The sequence below is a fragment of the Cucumis sativus genome, chromosome 6 (genome assembly GCF_000004075.3).
Source record: "Cucumis sativus cultivar 9930 chromosome 6, Cucumber_9930_V3, whole genome shotgun sequence".
NCBI lineage: Eukaryota > Viridiplantae > Streptophyta > Magnoliopsida > Cucurbitales > Cucurbitaceae > Cucumis > Cucumis sativus.
Window position 1 is genome coordinate 18288499 of NC_026660.2, and position 18582 is coordinate 18307080.

The window sequence follows — 18582 nt, forward strand, 5'->3', positions numbered from 1 at the left end:
CAAATCAAATATGACAGATCATAGCCTCTAATTTCTTGTAGCAATTTCTCTAACATGCACATCGGAAAAATAGGTCATTGAATTTGATTTTTACCAAATATTCATTCATTTCAAAATGTACAGAAATCTATGTTAAAATTTGGAACAAATTTTCATGATGGATCCATTATAACTAAGAATTGAAGTTTAAAATCTTAAGAAGTTCAGTAAGTTCTTACTTGATGGGTTTGGTATCAAATCACCATAGCAAAGACATCATCTTCTTGGCTCATTTCCGATTAAGGAAAGCTGTTTATCATGTTAAGTCAAACAGGGGTTATAAGTGAAGTATATACACTGGGAGGATTATATGCAGCTGATGGCTTATGCTCTCTATTGGTTTTCATTCTTCATTGCCCTCAAAATGGGATTGGTTTCCTCCAAGTCGTCCTCGTCTTCCAACTCATCCAATTCATCAAGTATCGACTGATTCACTCTCTTACGAGATTGTCTCCTATGCTTCTTTAGCTCCAACCTTGGCTCTGCTTGCTTAACACCCATCTCTCCAACCTTGATCCTGCGAAGAGAAGTTCCACCATTATATTGTTTCAGATTTGATTCATATGGGAATTAAGATTTTGAGCTAGCTAAGCAACATTGTCATTCACGGCGGTCACGTAACCAAGTTCTAGAGTTACTCGTCCATTTGACAGTTGAGTCTTGGATGTGCTACAATACATCAATAAATGGATGTACAAAACATAGCTGCAACCATAATATTTTACCAAATGTGATTAGTAATCTTTGATGCACAAGGTAAGATCCTCGAAAGTTACTGGGATATCAAGTTGATACGTATTTAGAGAAATCAATGATGATGGGATTCCTGTTTTTGTTTATAAATGGACGAGTCTACCGTCTACGGCACTATTGCTAGTAGATCAAGGGTACGTATAAACAACATTTCCAGACTTTCCCTTGCAATGTTCAGGGTTGCAACTTGTTTAAAATTGGAAGAGGATATTCAAATGAAATAATACCCCCAAGCATTGCATTATAGTTAATGTACCACCCCCTCAACTACATATAAAGGATCCAAAATATGCGTATTATTATTCACAACCTCTAAAATGTACATACCTTACATCGCCCTCCCTTTTCGTTCCAAATGTTCTCAACTGGAATTCTTCCCTAATTCTGATTTCATCAAGAAGTTGGAAATAGTACTGGTATCGCTCCCAATCTCCTTTAATAACGCATCCCGGTTCGCCAAGATGTAAGCAGTCATTGAAAGAGCACTTGGCAGGTTCACTGGCATGAAGCATTTTCTGGATCTGTCGAGAATTCAGTTAAACCCAAGAAATACAACAGAACTTCAAATTAATGGCAGATATTAAAAATCATCACAATCAATGTCAACATTGTAAAGTAGTATAAACCTCTGGAAAGGCTTGAGCGAGAGATTGTTTGGTAATTTTCATCAAACTGGGCTGGTTAAAACCAGGGGTGTCTGCCAAATATCCCCCTCCCGACAATGGTAGAAGAGAAACATGACGAGTAGTATGCTTCCCTCTACCACTTCTTGTCGAAACTTCTGCAACACGCTGTTCCTCAAACCACTTGCTACCAAGAATCTGTAAATAGACCAAAAAAACATCGACACTCTTACAAGTTAAGTGATCAAAAGTCTTTGAACTACTATGTTAACCAATACAAAGTTAATAGTGGAAGAATGATCAAACACACCGGATCAAACCAATTATCTGTGTCCGAAGCATCAGTAGCACGGTTACTGTTTCTGAGAGCATTTATGAGACTTGATTTCCCAACTCCACTTGGACCCACAATAACTGTGGTTTGATCTCTCAAAATAAATGCAAGGGAATCGAGTCCAGCCCCGGTTTGAACACTACAAAAAAGGGGATCATATCCCCAGCTACGCAGCCTGGACTTCCAGGAAACTAGTGTCTGCATATGCCATTGCTAACCACTATCAGCATTAAGAAATGGAATGCATCCCAAAATATTACAAAGTTGGATCAATCCTAGAAAATTCAAAGTTACATGCAATATCACAAGCAATGAGAACCAAGTTCCTTGTTACAATCACAAGTTGAAGGCAGAAGCACTATATTATGAGAAAAAGAAAGAGGGTGACAACAAAGCAACAAAGCAACAAAGCAACAAACCAGTGGTATCAGTGGATCTAAATCAAATGCTTTAATTGAACCTCATTTTTTCCTTATTACTGGAATCGAAAGTTGCTATGTTCTTGATTTGTGCAGGACCCGTGCTGATCTTCCCTATTTCTTTCCAATTCTATCGGATGTCTCCAAAGGGGCCAAAAGTTGCTGTATTACCATAGCTACATTCTAGAAGTACATCATTAGAAGTGTAGCCTTTTTTCTCATAGGATTAAACCTTCATTGCTTTTGTTGAGTTTCAGATGTTCAAAAAATCATTAATGCATAACATTTTGCTACATTAGAGATTATTCCTCCCAAGGAAAAGTATTGGCGAATGACGCAAAAGAAATCGGATATAGTATAAGCGTTAAAAATAGTAATCAAAGAATTTACTAAGTAGAAGATTGAAAACACAACCTCTTCATCAACGAGTTCCAGTTTATTGAGACCCAGCGTCAGTGGAATGCCGGTAGACTCTGCTTCAACTAGAAACCTCGTAAGTGTAAACGGCTCCAACCTCGGCTGATCCATGGAGAAGAGCACAAGCAAATGATCCACGTTGGCCACCGGAGGATCAAGGATCTCCGAGCTTCTTTGGAAGACGTTCTCGATCATTCCCCTGCGGTCCACCCAATCAATGGAACCAACAACCACCTTGTCTCCAACTAACACTCTCCTCTTTATCTTCTTCAGCACAGCCTTCACCACGCACAGCAACTCAACTCCAAGCATAGAAGATTTGGAGGAATCATCTTCCAAGCTACCAGAACGCTCCAAATCATCGTTCGGACTTTGGGAAAATTGAGAAGGAAGCGTCTGAACAATTACTCGCATGAAATTAGCTTGAGCAGCAGCAACGGTGCCGATGGCTTGAGATTCGGAGAGAGGAGGATTGTCTTGAGGAGAGAGAACCGGTGCAAGAGATGAATAATCCTTGAAAGTATGTTTAGCTCGGAGTAGATTCTTGCTTGGCGGAGGTTTATTGGAGACATTGTTAGGGTTATGCTGTTTGGCAACAATTGAGAAGCAGCGGAAGTTGAAGACTCGACGGAGAACATTACCGAAGACTGGAATTGATGAAGTAGCGGCTATAGCGGCGGTGTGATGACGGAGCATAGAAATGGAAGCGATCGCCATAAGAGTGAGCAAGATGATTCGAGAAAGAATTTGCAAATTCAGATATCAACTTCTGAGATTGAGCAAAATCCAAAACACAAACAAATTCTCTAAGTAGAACAGCTCAGAATCAACTCGAAATGGAAAGTTTAAGACATCTTTATCTTATTCACCGTTGAATATAGAGCAACTGCCGATGAAGATGGAGGAATTTCAGTGAGAACAAGCGAAGATGATTGTCGTTCTCTTTAAAACTACTTGTCGTTTGAATGAAATGGGCTCTACTGGGCCGAGGGTAAGATCTATGAATTGTTGCCAGGTCCAGTTTATTTTGGCGCTTTTTCATGATGAGCCAGGCCCATTTTTATGTGGGTCATTTCTCATAATGTAGAGAGGGGTCTCCATTTGCAATGACACGTATGTTTGAGATAGGATTTGCAAATATAATAAAATTCAACATGAATAAGATTATTACTGTTTTCATGTTGTAGAAATAACTAAGCAATGAATAGGATAATATGGAACACAAACTAGTAAGTGGTTAATACTTATTATACATTAGTTAAGTTATACTTGTTTTCTAGTAATGACACGATTGTTAACATGTAAGATTTTATCGTATAAATTAAGTAAAGAAAATTGTGGATGGTGGGAATGAAGGTGTGGGAATAAAGAATGATCATATGATTGGTGCACACTAGCAGACGATTTTTTACCTTTAGATTATTGAGAAGCAAATAATCAAAGAAAGTTTTTGGATCAAACCTCTAACCTTTATAAAAAGGGATATGTCAATCGACGTTGGGCTACATCTTATCATAAATAATAAATACAAAAAAGATAATCATACTTAAAGAAATGTTAGGCCTTCCATTTTTAATATCATTCAACTTCTTTTAGATGTATCTTTTGAAAAGTTTATATGTATTTAGTAGATCGTTAAACTTTTAACCCGTTTTTTTAATAAAACATAAATTTATATTTAATAAATACAAAAGTTGAAGATCTAATTGGATATCCATTCTAACTTTTAGAAATTTTAGGATGCAAACTTGAATATTTAGATAGCAATTATGTATTAAACATTTAAAACGGTTGTCTACTATCACCTAAACATAAGTTTACCAATTTAGACATATATTCTCGACTAAAATATTGAAAATGACGAGTTTCTCGCCAACTACAAATAACTTTTTTAAAAAAGATGTATCTTGTCTAGCATTTGTTTGGGAGGTTTACTACCAAGACTCACCTCTTCTTTTTATTCTTTAACCGAATTTTAACTATTAGAATGCATTAATTTGATTATTTGTAGCCTTTGAAAACGTTTTAACATTACAAATTTGAAGTTATAACTAAAATTTCAATATTACCTAAATATAAAGATCCATATTCATCTTGAATAACACACACTTTCTTATTCTAAGCCTTCATTTATCCATTCTCTTTTGAGTAATTGTCTTTTCGTTCCAATGATAGTGTTTTATTAGCTATATGGAGCGCCATAATTAACACCAAGACCACGCAACAATTGCTTTCAAGGCATCAATCACTTCACTACGCAATAAAATTTTGTTGACGGGTGATGTGAAAAGAGGAGCATAAACTTGGGTATAAAAGAGGTAGAAAAATATTTTTTTCGACCGAGATAGATAATAATATTAAAAATGTATTAGTTATATATAATATAAAGATGGAAAAGTTTATAAATAAAGAAAGGAAGAGCATGAATAGATAAGGTGTGGTTGGTTGGTGATGGGTTGTTTAAGAAATTGGAAAGGCCACATTGGAGTGAGGTTTAAGGTCGAGGGTTATCAACGTTTGTGCAATTTTGACCATTCTAACAACACACACACACACACAAATATATATATACCTTCTCGAGACCCGTGAAGCCACTTTTTATTGGTTTTAAGCTACACCCATTTTTCAAACCTTTTCTTTTCTTTTCTTTAAATAACGTTTTATCTATTTTATTCAACTAAAAGGATAATGTAATTTTATTCATTTCCTATTTATAATCTTCTTGTCTTTTATTTCTTGTGATATATATATATATATATAATATACATACATATACAATTATTTTCATCATTATTATGTTATTTTTTCATATTATGCTTGTGTAGTAACATGTTAGTATACGTTTTCTAAACGGCCTAATTTGTTATTAACTAAATGAAATTCGAAGCCAAAATGGTGATTTTTTAAAAGTTCAAGGACTTAGTTGGTAGGTTTTTAAAAGCTTGATTTGAAGTTAATTAAATTTGAAAGTTCAATTATTAAAATAAATATTTTAGAATCATACATGTGCCAAATTGAAACAAATCAAAAACTTTTAGTAACGTTTGTTTAAATTTTATAGTTTTAGAAAAATGATTAGGATGATGGTAATAAATGTTTGATAAGACTTTCCATTGATAATTTTCGAGTATTCTAGTAGTTCCTTACTAATCTCCGTGTTCATCTATAAATTTGTCCTTATTAATATTCATAGACTTTACTATGAATGTCGGTAAGTTACACCATTTTTTTTTTTAAAGAAGTGTATAACATGACACATACTAAGTGTAAGTATCCAAAAAAGGGATCCATTTATAATCCTCCATCAATTGGATTAATGGATCGTCTAATTCGAAATGATAACAAAACGCATAGGTTGTTAGAAGCAGCTCGAGTACACAGATACATATAGTATACCATCTCATTACTTTATTTCCTCTATGAGGGAAAAAGAAAAGTAATAAACCCGCAAATATTGGAAAAACTACAACTGTTGTTAACCAAGGAAAATAATTCGTAGTAAAAACAAGATACACTTGGACTAAAAAAACCCATGTTCGAAAATGAAATAAAAAAAAAATATATATATGTATATATATATATATATATATATATATATATATATATATATGTATATTTATTTTCGAGCACGAGTTTTTGTCGGTAAAAAAGAAATCAAATGTATTCAAGGGGGCTTTTAGAGAACGTATCAATAAGTTAAACCCATGTTTCGAGTTGTTTCATGCCATAAATAAACACAAACACTCAAGAAATTCGTCGGACAGACAGATTCACATCTCTTACAGCCTGAAATTTTTTCTATATGACATATATATAAGTATATCATGATATAGATAGATGCCATAAATAAACACGAACACTCAATAAATTTTTTCATTTATCACATCTCTTACAACATGAAGTTTTGAAAATATGATAAAAGATAAGGAATAATATAAGAGAGAGAAAAAATGATAAATTGTTTAAAGAAAAAGAAAGTGATAAATGAAACGATTGAACTTTGAAGATAAATATAAAGTATAGATTAAGAAAATTAAACAAACTCATACCTTTGACCAATGTTATTGAACCCTAAATTATTTTTCTTCAACCAAACACTCACCAATATCATATATCAATTGTCAATTAACTAATAACTACAAACTAAATTAAATACAAAATTGTATTTGATTGTTATTATTATATTTTTTTTCTTAATGCTAAATTGTTGTGCATTTGTTCCCAAATTTAATAAACGTGGATTCTATATTTCATTAACTCAATATATTCAAATTCAAAAGTTTGTGATTAAATTTTTTATTCTAAATGTCCCTAATTCTTTTTTTCTTTTTTTTTTGTTATTAGAATATGATCTATTGCTTTGTATTTTGTATTTGTGATGTGACATTCAAGAGAAACAAAAAATCAACTATCCTTTTTCTACGTGTTTCTTAACTTTGAAGTTTTGTATATCTATTAAATCGTTAAGTTATCATTATTATTATATGATCTCTATAATTTAGAATAAAATTATATTTTAGATTCGGTCACTTACATAACATGTTTATTAGTTAATCAAGTATTTAACCATCTAGATTAGCTCTGCTTCAAGAATTTATCGGTAGATGTGATCTTTTACAAACAAAGACAAGGTCTCACTTGTAGTTTTATTTTACATCATATGCTAGAAATTTTCTCAACAAAGCTATCATCGGTTAGATTACCCTTAATATAGTTTTGAAAAGAAAACTAATAAGGTAAACATTTCGCGATTGATGATATGCTCATTTTTCAAATTAAACGACGAAAAATAAGAATTAATATTTTTCTTTTGGAAATGAGTGGTTCATTCTCTCACATTTCTCCTATACATTTCGTTCGCTTTCATTGTTGTTTCGTTATTACACGTGGACTAACTCAAAACACAAAGTCAATAGTGATTAAGATATAAGATTCAACATTCTCTCTCTACCATTCTTATTAGATCGATACATCATCTAACAAAAACTATTTTACTTTTTGTTTGGACATGAATTTTGCAATTGAAGAGAGGATTGAGGTGGATCCAAGTCGTCAACTTATCTAAAACTACATACATATCTTATAAGTCAAAGTAATTGATTTTCTCTTTTTAAAAGTTTAAACACATGTAAGAATAATAAAGATCACTTAACGAGTCTCTGCCTTTCTCTTTTAGAATATATATTATACATTAATTTAAAATTAGGTTATAATGATATTATACATTGACACATTGATATAGCGAGTCTCTACGTTATATTTTATAAGTGGGTTGACAATTAAATCTAATTATAAATAGAAATAAAGATTAAATACAAGAGTTTACAAAATGAAAATATAAAATAATTGTATTCCCCTAGGATTTGGAATGGTATTTATTCCATTGTTAATGGATGAGACGTACCCATCATTTATGTATAAACAATTTGGGTCAAAAAGACTCAAAACCTACCGATATGCAATTCAACGGTCCATATTGGCCGGAAGCAATTTTTATATATATATTTCCTTTTATTAAAAAAATGAAAAGGAAAAATCATTTTAATTCTTTAATTGAAAATTTTCCTATCCAATAATTAAACCTCCAAGTTGCCGTCCCGTTCTCTCCCTTTCCCGTTTAAGTAATATTTTTTATATATTTTTTTCTTTTTAATTTAAAAAAATAAATATATTAATTTCTAACCCTAAATTTTGAATTCTATACTAATTATTTTATCCATTTCAAAGTTCATATTTTATAAGTGTAATTTTTGTAACTGTATTGATTTAAACTTTCCGTCCTATATTTTATTTGAACATATTTATAAAAGTTTGGAGTTAAATTTAAACTTTAAACTTTCAATATTATAATCAATAATCACATATTTTAACTTTCTATAGGATTAATCACTTGCTTAAATTTGTAAAATTATTTCGTTGAAATCATACGGGTTGTGGAGCAAAGAGTAAAAGTATTTGTAGAAAGCTTTTTTTAGTAAAAGAAAACAACAACAACAATAAAAGAAAATTATGTTATAAATGACAAATTGGTGAAAGTATTTACAAAATAATGTAAAATTTTAGTTTTTATCGATGATAAATTTTGATAGACATTAATAGCATTGATAAATATTGATAGAACTTAGAAGTCTATCAATAACTATATATTGTTAATAAAATATTATATATTTTTTTAAAAAAAGATTAACTTTATCCCATTTAAAAGAGATTCATAAAAAAATATCGATAATTAATTAATAAGTTATTGTAATTTAAATTCAATGTCTTTACCAATTTGGGACAACATTTTAATATTGATTTAAGAGCTTGCAAGAAACCATCGTTAATATTTAGTGATATTTTTTAAATATAGCAAAAAAAAATTAAAACTATTTACAAAATATAGTAAAATCATTCAATTCTATAAAGTTGATTAGAGTGGTAATTCATTAGAGTTGTTTTTGTCATATGTAGTAAACAATTTCAATTTATTTTTTAGTTATAATAATTTCTCTAATATTTTATGGGTTTTTCAGAATTTATAATATTAAAATAAATTTCATTCTTTAATATAACTTTTTTTAACGATATCGTTAAAAGTTATTTAAGTTAGAATTAAACGTCCTGTAGTTATTAACACATTTGTCAGTGAATATATAAATATTTTTAAGTTTTATTAATTTTGACAGTAAACTTTCAGTTCCAATAAATTATATCAAAGTTTAGATTAATGTTTACAATCTCTACTCTAAACCTTTAATAAATGTTGCAATTTTAATAGTCTAATAAGCTCTCACTCCAATTAAGAAACAAAATTTAAGTACGAGAAAAATAGAAAATGTATATCTCTCAGAAATTATTTATTTTTTCCTCAATATTTGTAAATAAAATTAAAACCCCCAACGTCAACATCTCATCTCATCTCATCTCATCACCAATTGTGGAAAGAGGTAGAGATTCATAATAATGTTGAAGAAGAGGAATGGGTTGAAGGCGTATTGTTCCTATCACAGTAATGGGGCCTTGAGAAAAGCCGTAGCAAGCTCCATCAATGGCGGTCGCTACAATTATTCCGTCCAAATGGGCCCCTCCACCGTTGCCATTATACATTTCACGCCATACGCCGTCAATTTCAACTAAGCCCCCACCTAACCCCTTCCTCCAATTTTGATTTGACCCTCTCGCCCTTTTCTTTCACGACCACCACTCCACTCACCACTCACCACTCTCCAGCACCGATCGCCATCGACTCCCACCTCCGTTTCCGTCATTTTCTTCTCTGATTCTTAACCAAAATTTCCCTTCCACTCATAATTCTTCACCTCAAGAAAAATAACAAAAAAATCCGAGGTCCAAGGCTCACGGAATTGCAGCTAACCAACCATACGAGTTAACTCCAGGTAGAGTTTGTTTGATTGATTGATTCTTGTTTTCATTATTGCCGTGGTAATCACTGTCAAGCACAAATATTTTGAACAAAGAAACTGTATGATCAGATACGTATAAATATACTACTACTTCAAAAGCTCTCTTGTTTTCAAAATAACAAAACAACAAAGAAAAACAGCAGAACTTAATTGAAAAAATCTAAAATGGAATTTGATCTTATTGTGTGTTTGTTGTTTTGTTTAATATGAAAACGGAGTGCCCACCAAGTGTTTGTGATAATTCCCGTGAGAACAATATTCGTAAATAGCATTCCTAAAGTCGAAAATAAAGCAATCCGTGGGAATCCATTTGGTGAGGACACTAAAGAAGCTAAATCAGAATGCACACAAAGTGTTTGTGGTAATTCCCCTGAATGAATTTTAGTGAAAATCACTTCTTGTCTTTCTCAGGTGCTTCCAAAACGGTTTTTTTGTGTGGGAATTATTGGCCACGTTGCTATATCTTATGAAACGTTTATAATGTAATGTCAATGGGGATATAGAGATTCAATTTTACACCAATTTATGGATTTAACTTTAGTTTTTCACTGTAAACAAATTATATCAATAAATAAATATTTTACAAAAAGGTGTGTTATGAAGTTTTTCACGACATTCTATACGATCGTTTACCCTCTTACACAATCATTTAGCTTTCTATTCGACCGTTTACCGTCTTACACAATCGTTTAGCTTTCTAGCTTCAAACAATTTTTTACTTATTACACGATCGACTAACCTTCCATACGATCGTTTAACAAAATATTCACAACTTTACTTTTATTAAAGAAATAATAGAATTATATATATACGTCCACATATGTATTATTATTAATAGTCCGGATTGTTAGATTATTGTGCATATTCTTTTTACTCATGGGTTGAAATATAGGAAATAACATAAAGTTTGGTTTATTAGTATTTTATGTTTTAATAAAGTCAAAAGTTTGGAGGTGTAAATGAAATGTGATTTATTAGCATTTAATTTAAGTAATCAACACCAAATTTGACCATACGTAAGGATCCTTTCCCTTTCTCCCTTTTCTCCTCTTCTCTCCCCATATCTTTATTTTTCCTTCCCCTATTGTTTTTTTAAAACTTTTCCAATTATGAATGGGATTTATTGAAGTTGAGTTAGGGACAATTTTGTAATTTAATGCCTCCAATTATTGAGAACAAAGTATTCATGTTGTGATATATATTATATAGTCGTGTGGACAATTAAGAACATTGGCCCCTCCTCTTGATTATATATCATAACCCAATCTTTTATTCCTTGCTATATAATTAGATTTTTTTTTACATTTAAATATTATGCTTTATTATAAAAATAATTGTTATCGAACCTCGACCCTCGTACATGCTACTACAAACATAGCTCAACCAATTAAATACATGTTATGATTCATTTATTAGTTGATATAGTAAGTTAGTAAACATTTATTAGATATGTTAATCAGTTGATGTAATGAATATTACCTTTTCTATCATTGCTTTTCTTGTATAAATATCATATTCAACAATGTTAAATACCATATTCGATTATTAAAGTATAGGTTACAACTATATAACTCATCGTCAATAGTTTAGATGTTCAATTTGTTCTATCATCACTTATTTAATTAAAGATACACTATATTCTTTATTTTCATTAAAACGTCATTATATATCAAAGATAAGTAGTGGTTCTAATATAATTGTTTAGTGGAGTTCATACTAAAAGACGATAACTGGTCATTAAATTATGATTTTAGTCTCGTAGTTTAAAATTTTATTAGGATAAAAAATGGAGTCTAACAACTCTTATTTTGATTAATATTTCTAAAATTTATAATATAAAATCTTTCACTTTTACCGATATTGGTAGAGTAAAAGCTTTTTGTTGAATATAAAATTTACAATTTACATATTGTAAAAAACAATAACTCAAATATATATTTTTAATTTAAACTATATATCTTTTTGTCCCCTTATTTGTATAATCTTTTCAATATAGATAGATAATTTGAAACTAGTGGCAGATAGTAACAGGGGGTTTCGAGTTGTAACTTAGAGAAAAAATAAAAAACTGAAAAGAAACTCACCTAAGTAAGACTTGAACTCTAGTTAGAAGGAGGGCTGAAAAGCATAGTTACCACTAAATTGCCTACAAATATTAAATATTATTTGGTTTTGTTTATACATATTATAAAAAGACAATAAAGTTGAGGGAAAATTCGAACTCCCTGATCCTATACTAAATTTGTCGGTGTTTGAAAGGATCAAGGTCTAAATACACATCAGAAGGTTACAATCTATATATATGTGTAATAGTCAATCAATTATTAAAAAAATATGGATTCTAAGTCAAAAATTTTCGTCATATTAATAAAGGAAGCATTTACTTTATGTCATTTCATCTTAATTATCTTCCACAAAAAATATATATATATATAACAATAAGAACTTTGCACAAAATATAATTTTAGTATTATATCTTTGATTTTAAAAAAGCTTTCTATGGTTTTTTTTGGAAATATCCTAAAAATAATAATACTCGAGAAAATGATCATTGATATTGTGAATAATTGTTGAAATAAATGCAAATAGCAAATTGGAATACACAAAAATATCATTGTCTGCACAACCGACCAATACACAATGATTTTTCTTCCTCCAATTTCTCCAATTGCCACTAAAATCTATTATTGTTTTTCAAAGGAAAGTGATTTGAAAACTAATAAATAAGAAAAAATTGCATTATAAAAACATTTATAATAACTTTTTCTAGAATTACGAGTGACAACAAATTGATAAAATATTTTTAGATTCTACCAATAGACATTCATGACTATTAATATACTTTTATAAATGGTGAAGTCTATCTCTTACTGTTATTATGAGATTTTGCTATGTTAGTAAATATTATAATTTATTTTACTATTTTAAAAAATATTCATAAATACAGTAGGCTTTCAAATTTTTACTATTCATAACTATTTCATACAAAGAAACATAGTTGTTTAAATTTAGTTTAGTTTATTCTTTTAGTCCGAAAAGATATTTTAGTTTAGATGATTAATTCTAAAAAAGAAATAATAGTTATCGAAAAGTGAAATTCAGGCGGAAAATGTGCGAAAAATGAGATATAAAAAAAATGTGGATAAAATTAGACGGGAAAAAGAAAGAAAATGGTAAAATGTTGGTAAATGGTCTCGGAATAGTTCGTCTCTTTGGTAAGCACAAAAGCAACAGCAGGAGTTGCGGGGAAAATCTCCTTCTGACGTGGTCTGCTTCTGTCAGTTTTATCCTTTTCTCCCATTCCCTATTCTTTGCTTTCTATAAAAATCCAATCCCCCCACTTCTTGTTGCTTCATTCTCAACGCGTTCCTTAATCAAACCCAACCAAACTCAGAACAACTTTCATCATCTTCACTTGGTTAATTCTTTAGGTATTCTTCTTCTTCTACTTCTTCTTCTTCCTCTTCCCTTTTCTTTCTCTTCCTTTGGTTTCTGTTTCCTGCTTCCTTCTTCCTTCAGATCTGACTTCATTTTACTTCACTCCTCTGTTTGCTTCCATCCTGTTTTCATTTCTATGATTCTCCTTTATTTCGAATTTTAGGAGCTGGGTTTTTGTTTTTGTCGATTTTTAGGAGGTGGGTCTTTGTATATTCCTGTTTTTAGAAAGTGGGTCTTTGTTTATTTCAATTTTTAGGAGGTGGGTTTTTGTTTATTTCAATTTTTAGGAGGTGGGTTTTTGTGTTTTTATTTTTTTACTTGTGTAGCTTCTGAAATCCTTTGCAATGCGGTGCGGTTGTGTTTGTGTGGCTGTTTATGCTACATCCTAGATTCCCATTCTTTTGGTTGCTCTCGTTTCTGCCATTTCTAGCCCTCGATTTCTTCGTCTGCTAATGAGTATGTGACTTTTCTTAGTCTTTGAGAACTGTGTGAAATTAGTTTCGTTCTGATAACTTCTTTTGGTTCATATTGTTTTTCCTTGATGCTCAATGTTGCGGGGTTCTTGCTTTTTTGTTCAATTTTGTGTTCGGTGTCTGTAAAAGATTAATTGGTTCCAGATCTGGCTGGAGAGCCTTTGCTTTTTAATAACCCTTTAGGAGGAGGAACTGTTGAGTCCAGTTTGTTGCCTATCTTCATAGTTCGAATTTGGGATTTTACTTCATTATCAAGAGGCTGTTGGGATACTTGCTGTAATTTTGTCCATGCCTGCATCACTTGCTTGTTTATGCGTGTGATTTTTTTTGTTCTTTGTTTCTTTTTTTAATCTGTTGAAAGATACCCATAAATTATCTGAGCTGCATGTATCATCTTCTATTCGTGTTTTCTAAGTCCTATTTTTTCACAAGTTCTATGATTCTTGTGAACTGTGCCTCTATAGTAATAATTATTGGATTTTGTGTGTTCCTTTTGATATTAAGCGTGTGTTCTTGGGATTAGTTTGCTCTAATCATTTATGATTCTTTGTATTTCAGACTTTTAGTTTCCCTTTTTTCATATGGAAGTTATGGGGGGCTAACTTGGCAAGTTCTATGGCATTGACTGGTATGTTCTTCTTTTCTCTTAACTATGACACCGTGAATAGATGCTCATTTCTTCCGATTTCACCAGCAATAAATTTAAGCTTTGTGCTGCACAATGTGTAGGTATTTTGACAATGCATAGAGGAAGAGATAGCCCTATAAAGTTGCAGAACATCACTCATACAGCAACATCTAGTAAACATAAACGTGAATTTGGTATGGACTTTGAATCAGACTGGACAAGACATGTTAAGTCTTCTGCATTTGCTGCTCCAGTGATCCGTTCTGCAACTTCGTTTATGCGTTGGTCTTGCAGAATCCCAATTAGTGAAGGATATCATGAATTTCTTTAATTGAAGTCAGTCAAAGATAAGTTATTACACTATTTGAACGATACTGTTGAAGAAAAACAGTCATCGTTGTACGAGATTTAGTTGGTTACTTTATTTGGATAATGCCCGGATTCATTTCTGGAAAGAAGAGGCTCACAGAACCAAAGATGTGCATCATCAACACTGTTAAACAGAATTCAATTTGTCTTTCAAAAAGCGATACTGGATTTCATTCTCAGTTTGATCATGTGTCTCTCCTTCCTGGCTTACCTGATGATGTAGCAAAACTGTGTCTTGCCCTTGTTCCCCGTTCTAGCCATCCATCCATGGCTGGTGTTAGCAAGAATTGGAGGTCATTCATTAAAGGCAAGGAATTCATAACTGAGAGGAAATTAGCTGGTGCAGTTGAGGAGTGGCTGTACTTCTTAACTATGGATACTGTAAGGAAGGAATGCCACTGGGAAGTGTTTGATGGTGTGGAACGTAAGTTTCGAGTGCTTCCACCAATGCCTGGAGCAGTGAAGGCTGGTTTTGAGGTGGTTGTTCTGAACGGGAAGCTTCTTGTCATAGCTGGTTATTCAATTGCCGATGGAACTGATTCTGTTTCATCAGACGTTTATCAATATGATTCTTGCCTTAATAGGTATGCTATCCATGTTAATGTAGAAATATATGTTTCCAGAAGTTGCTTCATACTTGTTATGATAGCATTAAGCCTGTTTTGGTTGATAATTCTGATTGTTTTCCAATTACCCTTTATCATTTCCCTTTAGTCGTATTTAGCGGCCTGATGTGGGGATCATCTTCCAATCTTTGAACCCTCTGTGGTCTCTGCTTCGTGAAGCTAGTAATGAGCATAATGGTTTCTATGTTTCCCTTGGCAAAAAAGTCCTGGACCATGAATTTGAACTTTGAACTACAGTTAATGTTGATGATCTCATTGTTTTTGTTAGTCGGAACTGTTAATAAGGTGCAAGTTATTGTTGTGTAGATCGTTTCAGGCTGCTTGATTCTGACCATTCATCTTAGGTTTTACATTAAAGGAATATTCAGTATAGAATTTATGCATATGCATGTGAAACCAAAACTTTGATACAATGGAACTTTTGTTATGTTTACGATCAATTGGGAAGCAGGCCATTTAAATTTCAAACTTAATTTATCATTGATTTGTTATATTTCTCTGCTTGCTAAAGAAAAAATAGAATTTGATTTGGAAAGGTTTGCGTTTTCATTAGTTAGTTATGTGACGTCTTGAAACATTGACACAGGTGGAGTAAACTGGCCAATTTAAATGTAGCTCGATACGATTTTGCCTGTGCCACTGTTGATGGGATTGTCTATGTGGTTGGAGGCTATGGAGTTGAAGGTGACAATCTATCGAGTGCTGAGGTGTATGACCCCGAAACTGACAAATGGACTCTAATTGAAAGCCTCCGTCGCCCTCGATCAGGCTGTTTTGCGTGTGGATTTGATGGTAAGCTGTATGTCATGGGTGGAAGGTCAAGCTTCACAATTGGCAATTCAAAGTTTGTGGACGTGTACAATCCCAAGAGGCATAGTTGGTGCGAGATGAAAAATGGTTGTGTCATGGTCACTGCTCATGCTGTGGTAGGTAAGAAATTGTTCTGTATGGAATGGAAGAACCAACGGAAGCTTTCCATGTTCAATCCGGAGGATAATTCATGGAAGATGGTACCAGTTCCATTAACTGGTAGCTCAAGCATTGGATTCCGGTTTGGCATACTGGACGGGAAGCTGCTGCTCTTTTCGTTGAAGAACGAACCTGAATACCGTACTTTGTTGTACGATCCAAATGCAACTCCAGGTTCAGAATGGAAAACCTCAGACATTAAACCATCTGGCCTGTGCTTGTGCAGTGTGACCATCAAGGTTTGACAATGGAGTTCCACTTTTAGAGTGAAAGGCAGTAAAGTAACACGGTTGGGACTATGCCAAACACTTCTTTATCCACTTGACTTATTTGTTTAGAACATTCTGATTCCTTTCCAGTTTTTATTTCCTGACAATGAATGATTTCTCCAATCATTTACGCAAACACCATAATTATCTTAATGATCCAGTGGTGCATCAATACTCTGATGATGCTTTAAAACAAGCCATGATAGGTACTCATGAAAAGGGTTAGAAGCATCTGATTTTTCTTCAGGTTTACATTGATTGCAACTTGCTGTTCTTGGAAAATTTTGAAACCAACATTGTTTGTTGTGTGATGGCTGATCAAATCAAGTCGCTTCGTACCTGGTAAATGACGGTTTGGTTGTGAGTTTAAAATGATGGTTTTTCAATAATCTGTAGGAAGATGTCAGTTGGTAAACCAATCTCTCTGCTGCTTTCCATCAAACCTCTCTGCTGCAGGATTGAGTATTTGGAAGCTAATCCCATGTTAAGAAAGGATACATAAAAGATGTACATAAAAAAGCACATGGTTAATTTTGAATTAATGTATATACTTATCCCTTTTAGTTATTCTTTCTAAGATTGCATTGTGAGGGATTTCTTTAATGAAGATTGTTGGTGGGATTAAACCAACAAATATTTCTTTCCAAAAACTGAAGCTTTTCTCTTCCTTTTGGCAAACCAATCTCAATTTGCTCTTTCTGTACAAATTTGAGTGTCTTTATCTCAAAAGAGAAATTTGCAGAATCTGTTGGGAAAAAAAGCTTTCTATTTGTTCCTTTGTTGCATTAAATAGGTGCTCTCGCAGATTAACAATCAAGTCACTATAGATAAAAATAATTTTGATTTGACTAACGAAAACATAGGCTATATCATAAAAGGAGTCTATTAGCAAAAGAGTTTATCACTTCTATATTTTGCTATATTTGCAATTATCTATAAAATGTTACTATACTAACCTAAAAAAAGTATAAAATCTCATCAAGTTCTAATTTCAAAATCAAACCTTATGTCTTAGGAAAAGACTGAATTAACAAACACAACAAAACATAAAAAAGAAATATCATCTAGGAACATGAAAAATTCTTTTTCATTAAACACAACAAATCTGCATTAAATTGCAAAAACACTCAACAACGATTTCATCCCTACAAAAGTTGGTAATGGACGTGTTTTATTTCTTGTTTCTTCTACCAGTCATCCTCAAAATTATAACCCGAACATTCAATGTGTTTCTTTTTTGCGCAATCATGCTCAGTTACAACTTAAATCCATTCTCTTATCCCACAAGTGTTGCATAGAAAATAAGTAGGGCAAACAACATATTGAAGAAAAGGGGAAAAAGAAATAGGACAATGTTAGGGAGAAAATGAAATAGATGAGAGAATAGAAATGTAAGAAAAAAAAGTGACAGGATGTAGATAAACGGTGTTTCCATCAAAAGTATTTTTTAATTATTCACCAAATAAAGGTTTTCAATCGGTCCCTTCAATGAATATGTGATTTTAAAAACGAAAAAACAGAGTGCTTAACTGCATATAGAGTTTACCTGATAAAGCTGTTTAGACAGACACTGACTGGCCCCAAAACTAATCCTGCAAGATGCTCCAGCGAACAACAATGGGAATTAATGTTTAATAAACAGCCATTTCATGAGAAGATCCACTTGGTAAATGCCTTCTCAAAGATTGATTTGGATTCATTTTGATCTTCAATTCACTACTTATAGTAAAACCAGGCATTACTAGCATCAACAGTGCAGATAAAGCCAAAGGTGAAAGGGACCGAACTGAATCGTAAAAACGAATCAGTTCGGTTAACA

The 18582-nt window shown here is 32.2% G+C and overlaps 2 protein-coding genes and 1 long non-coding RNA gene across 4 annotated transcripts; 2 read left to right on the plus strand and 1 right to left on the minus strand.

The window, feature by feature from the left end:
* Nucleotides 1–128: 128 nt before the first annotated feature.
* LOC101206221 (small ribosomal subunit biogenesis GTPase RsgA 1, mitochondrial) lies at nucleotides 129–3506 on the minus strand. The gene is made up of 5 exons (XM_004144147.3): nucleotides 2583–3506; nucleotides 1726–1947; nucleotides 1419–1613; nucleotides 1120–1313; nucleotides 129–556 (listed from the first exon to the last, which is right to left on the minus strand). The coding sequence occupies exons 1-5, from the start codon at nucleotides 3300–3302 to the stop codon at nucleotides 373–375; spliced, it is 1515 nt and encodes a 504-aa protein (XP_004144195.1). The 5' UTR covers nucleotides 3303–3506; the 3' UTR covers nucleotides 129–372.
* A 5963-nt stretch (nucleotides 3507–9469) lies between these two features.
* On the plus strand, nucleotides 9470–11481 carry LOC116404588. Its single transcript, XR_004217511.1, has 2 exons — nucleotides 9470–9964; nucleotides 10403–11481. It is a non-coding gene; the product is annotated as an uncharacterized LOC116404588 (long non-coding RNA).
* A 1721-nt stretch (nucleotides 11482–13202) lies between these two features.
* On the plus strand, nucleotides 13203–17413 carry LOC101205976 (F-box/kelch-repeat protein At1g67480). Of its 2 annotated transcripts, none has more exons than XM_004144146.3 (4): nucleotides 13203–13422; nucleotides 14461–14530; nucleotides 14632–15483; nucleotides 16112–17413. In XM_004144146.3, the coding sequence occupies exons 3-4, from the start codon at nucleotides 14963–14965 to the stop codon at nucleotides 16737–16739; spliced, it is 1149 nt and encodes a 382-aa protein (XP_004144194.1). In that variant the 5' UTR covers nucleotides 13203–13422; nucleotides 14461–14530; nucleotides 14632–14962; the 3' UTR covers nucleotides 16740–17413. The 2 variants fall into 2 exon arrangements, with proteins under 2 accessions (XP_004144194.1, XP_011657390.1); XM_011659088.2 differs by lacking the exon at nucleotides 13203–13422 and adding an exon at nucleotides 13472–13885.
* The last annotated feature ends 1169 nt before the right edge of the window (nucleotides 17414–18582 follow it).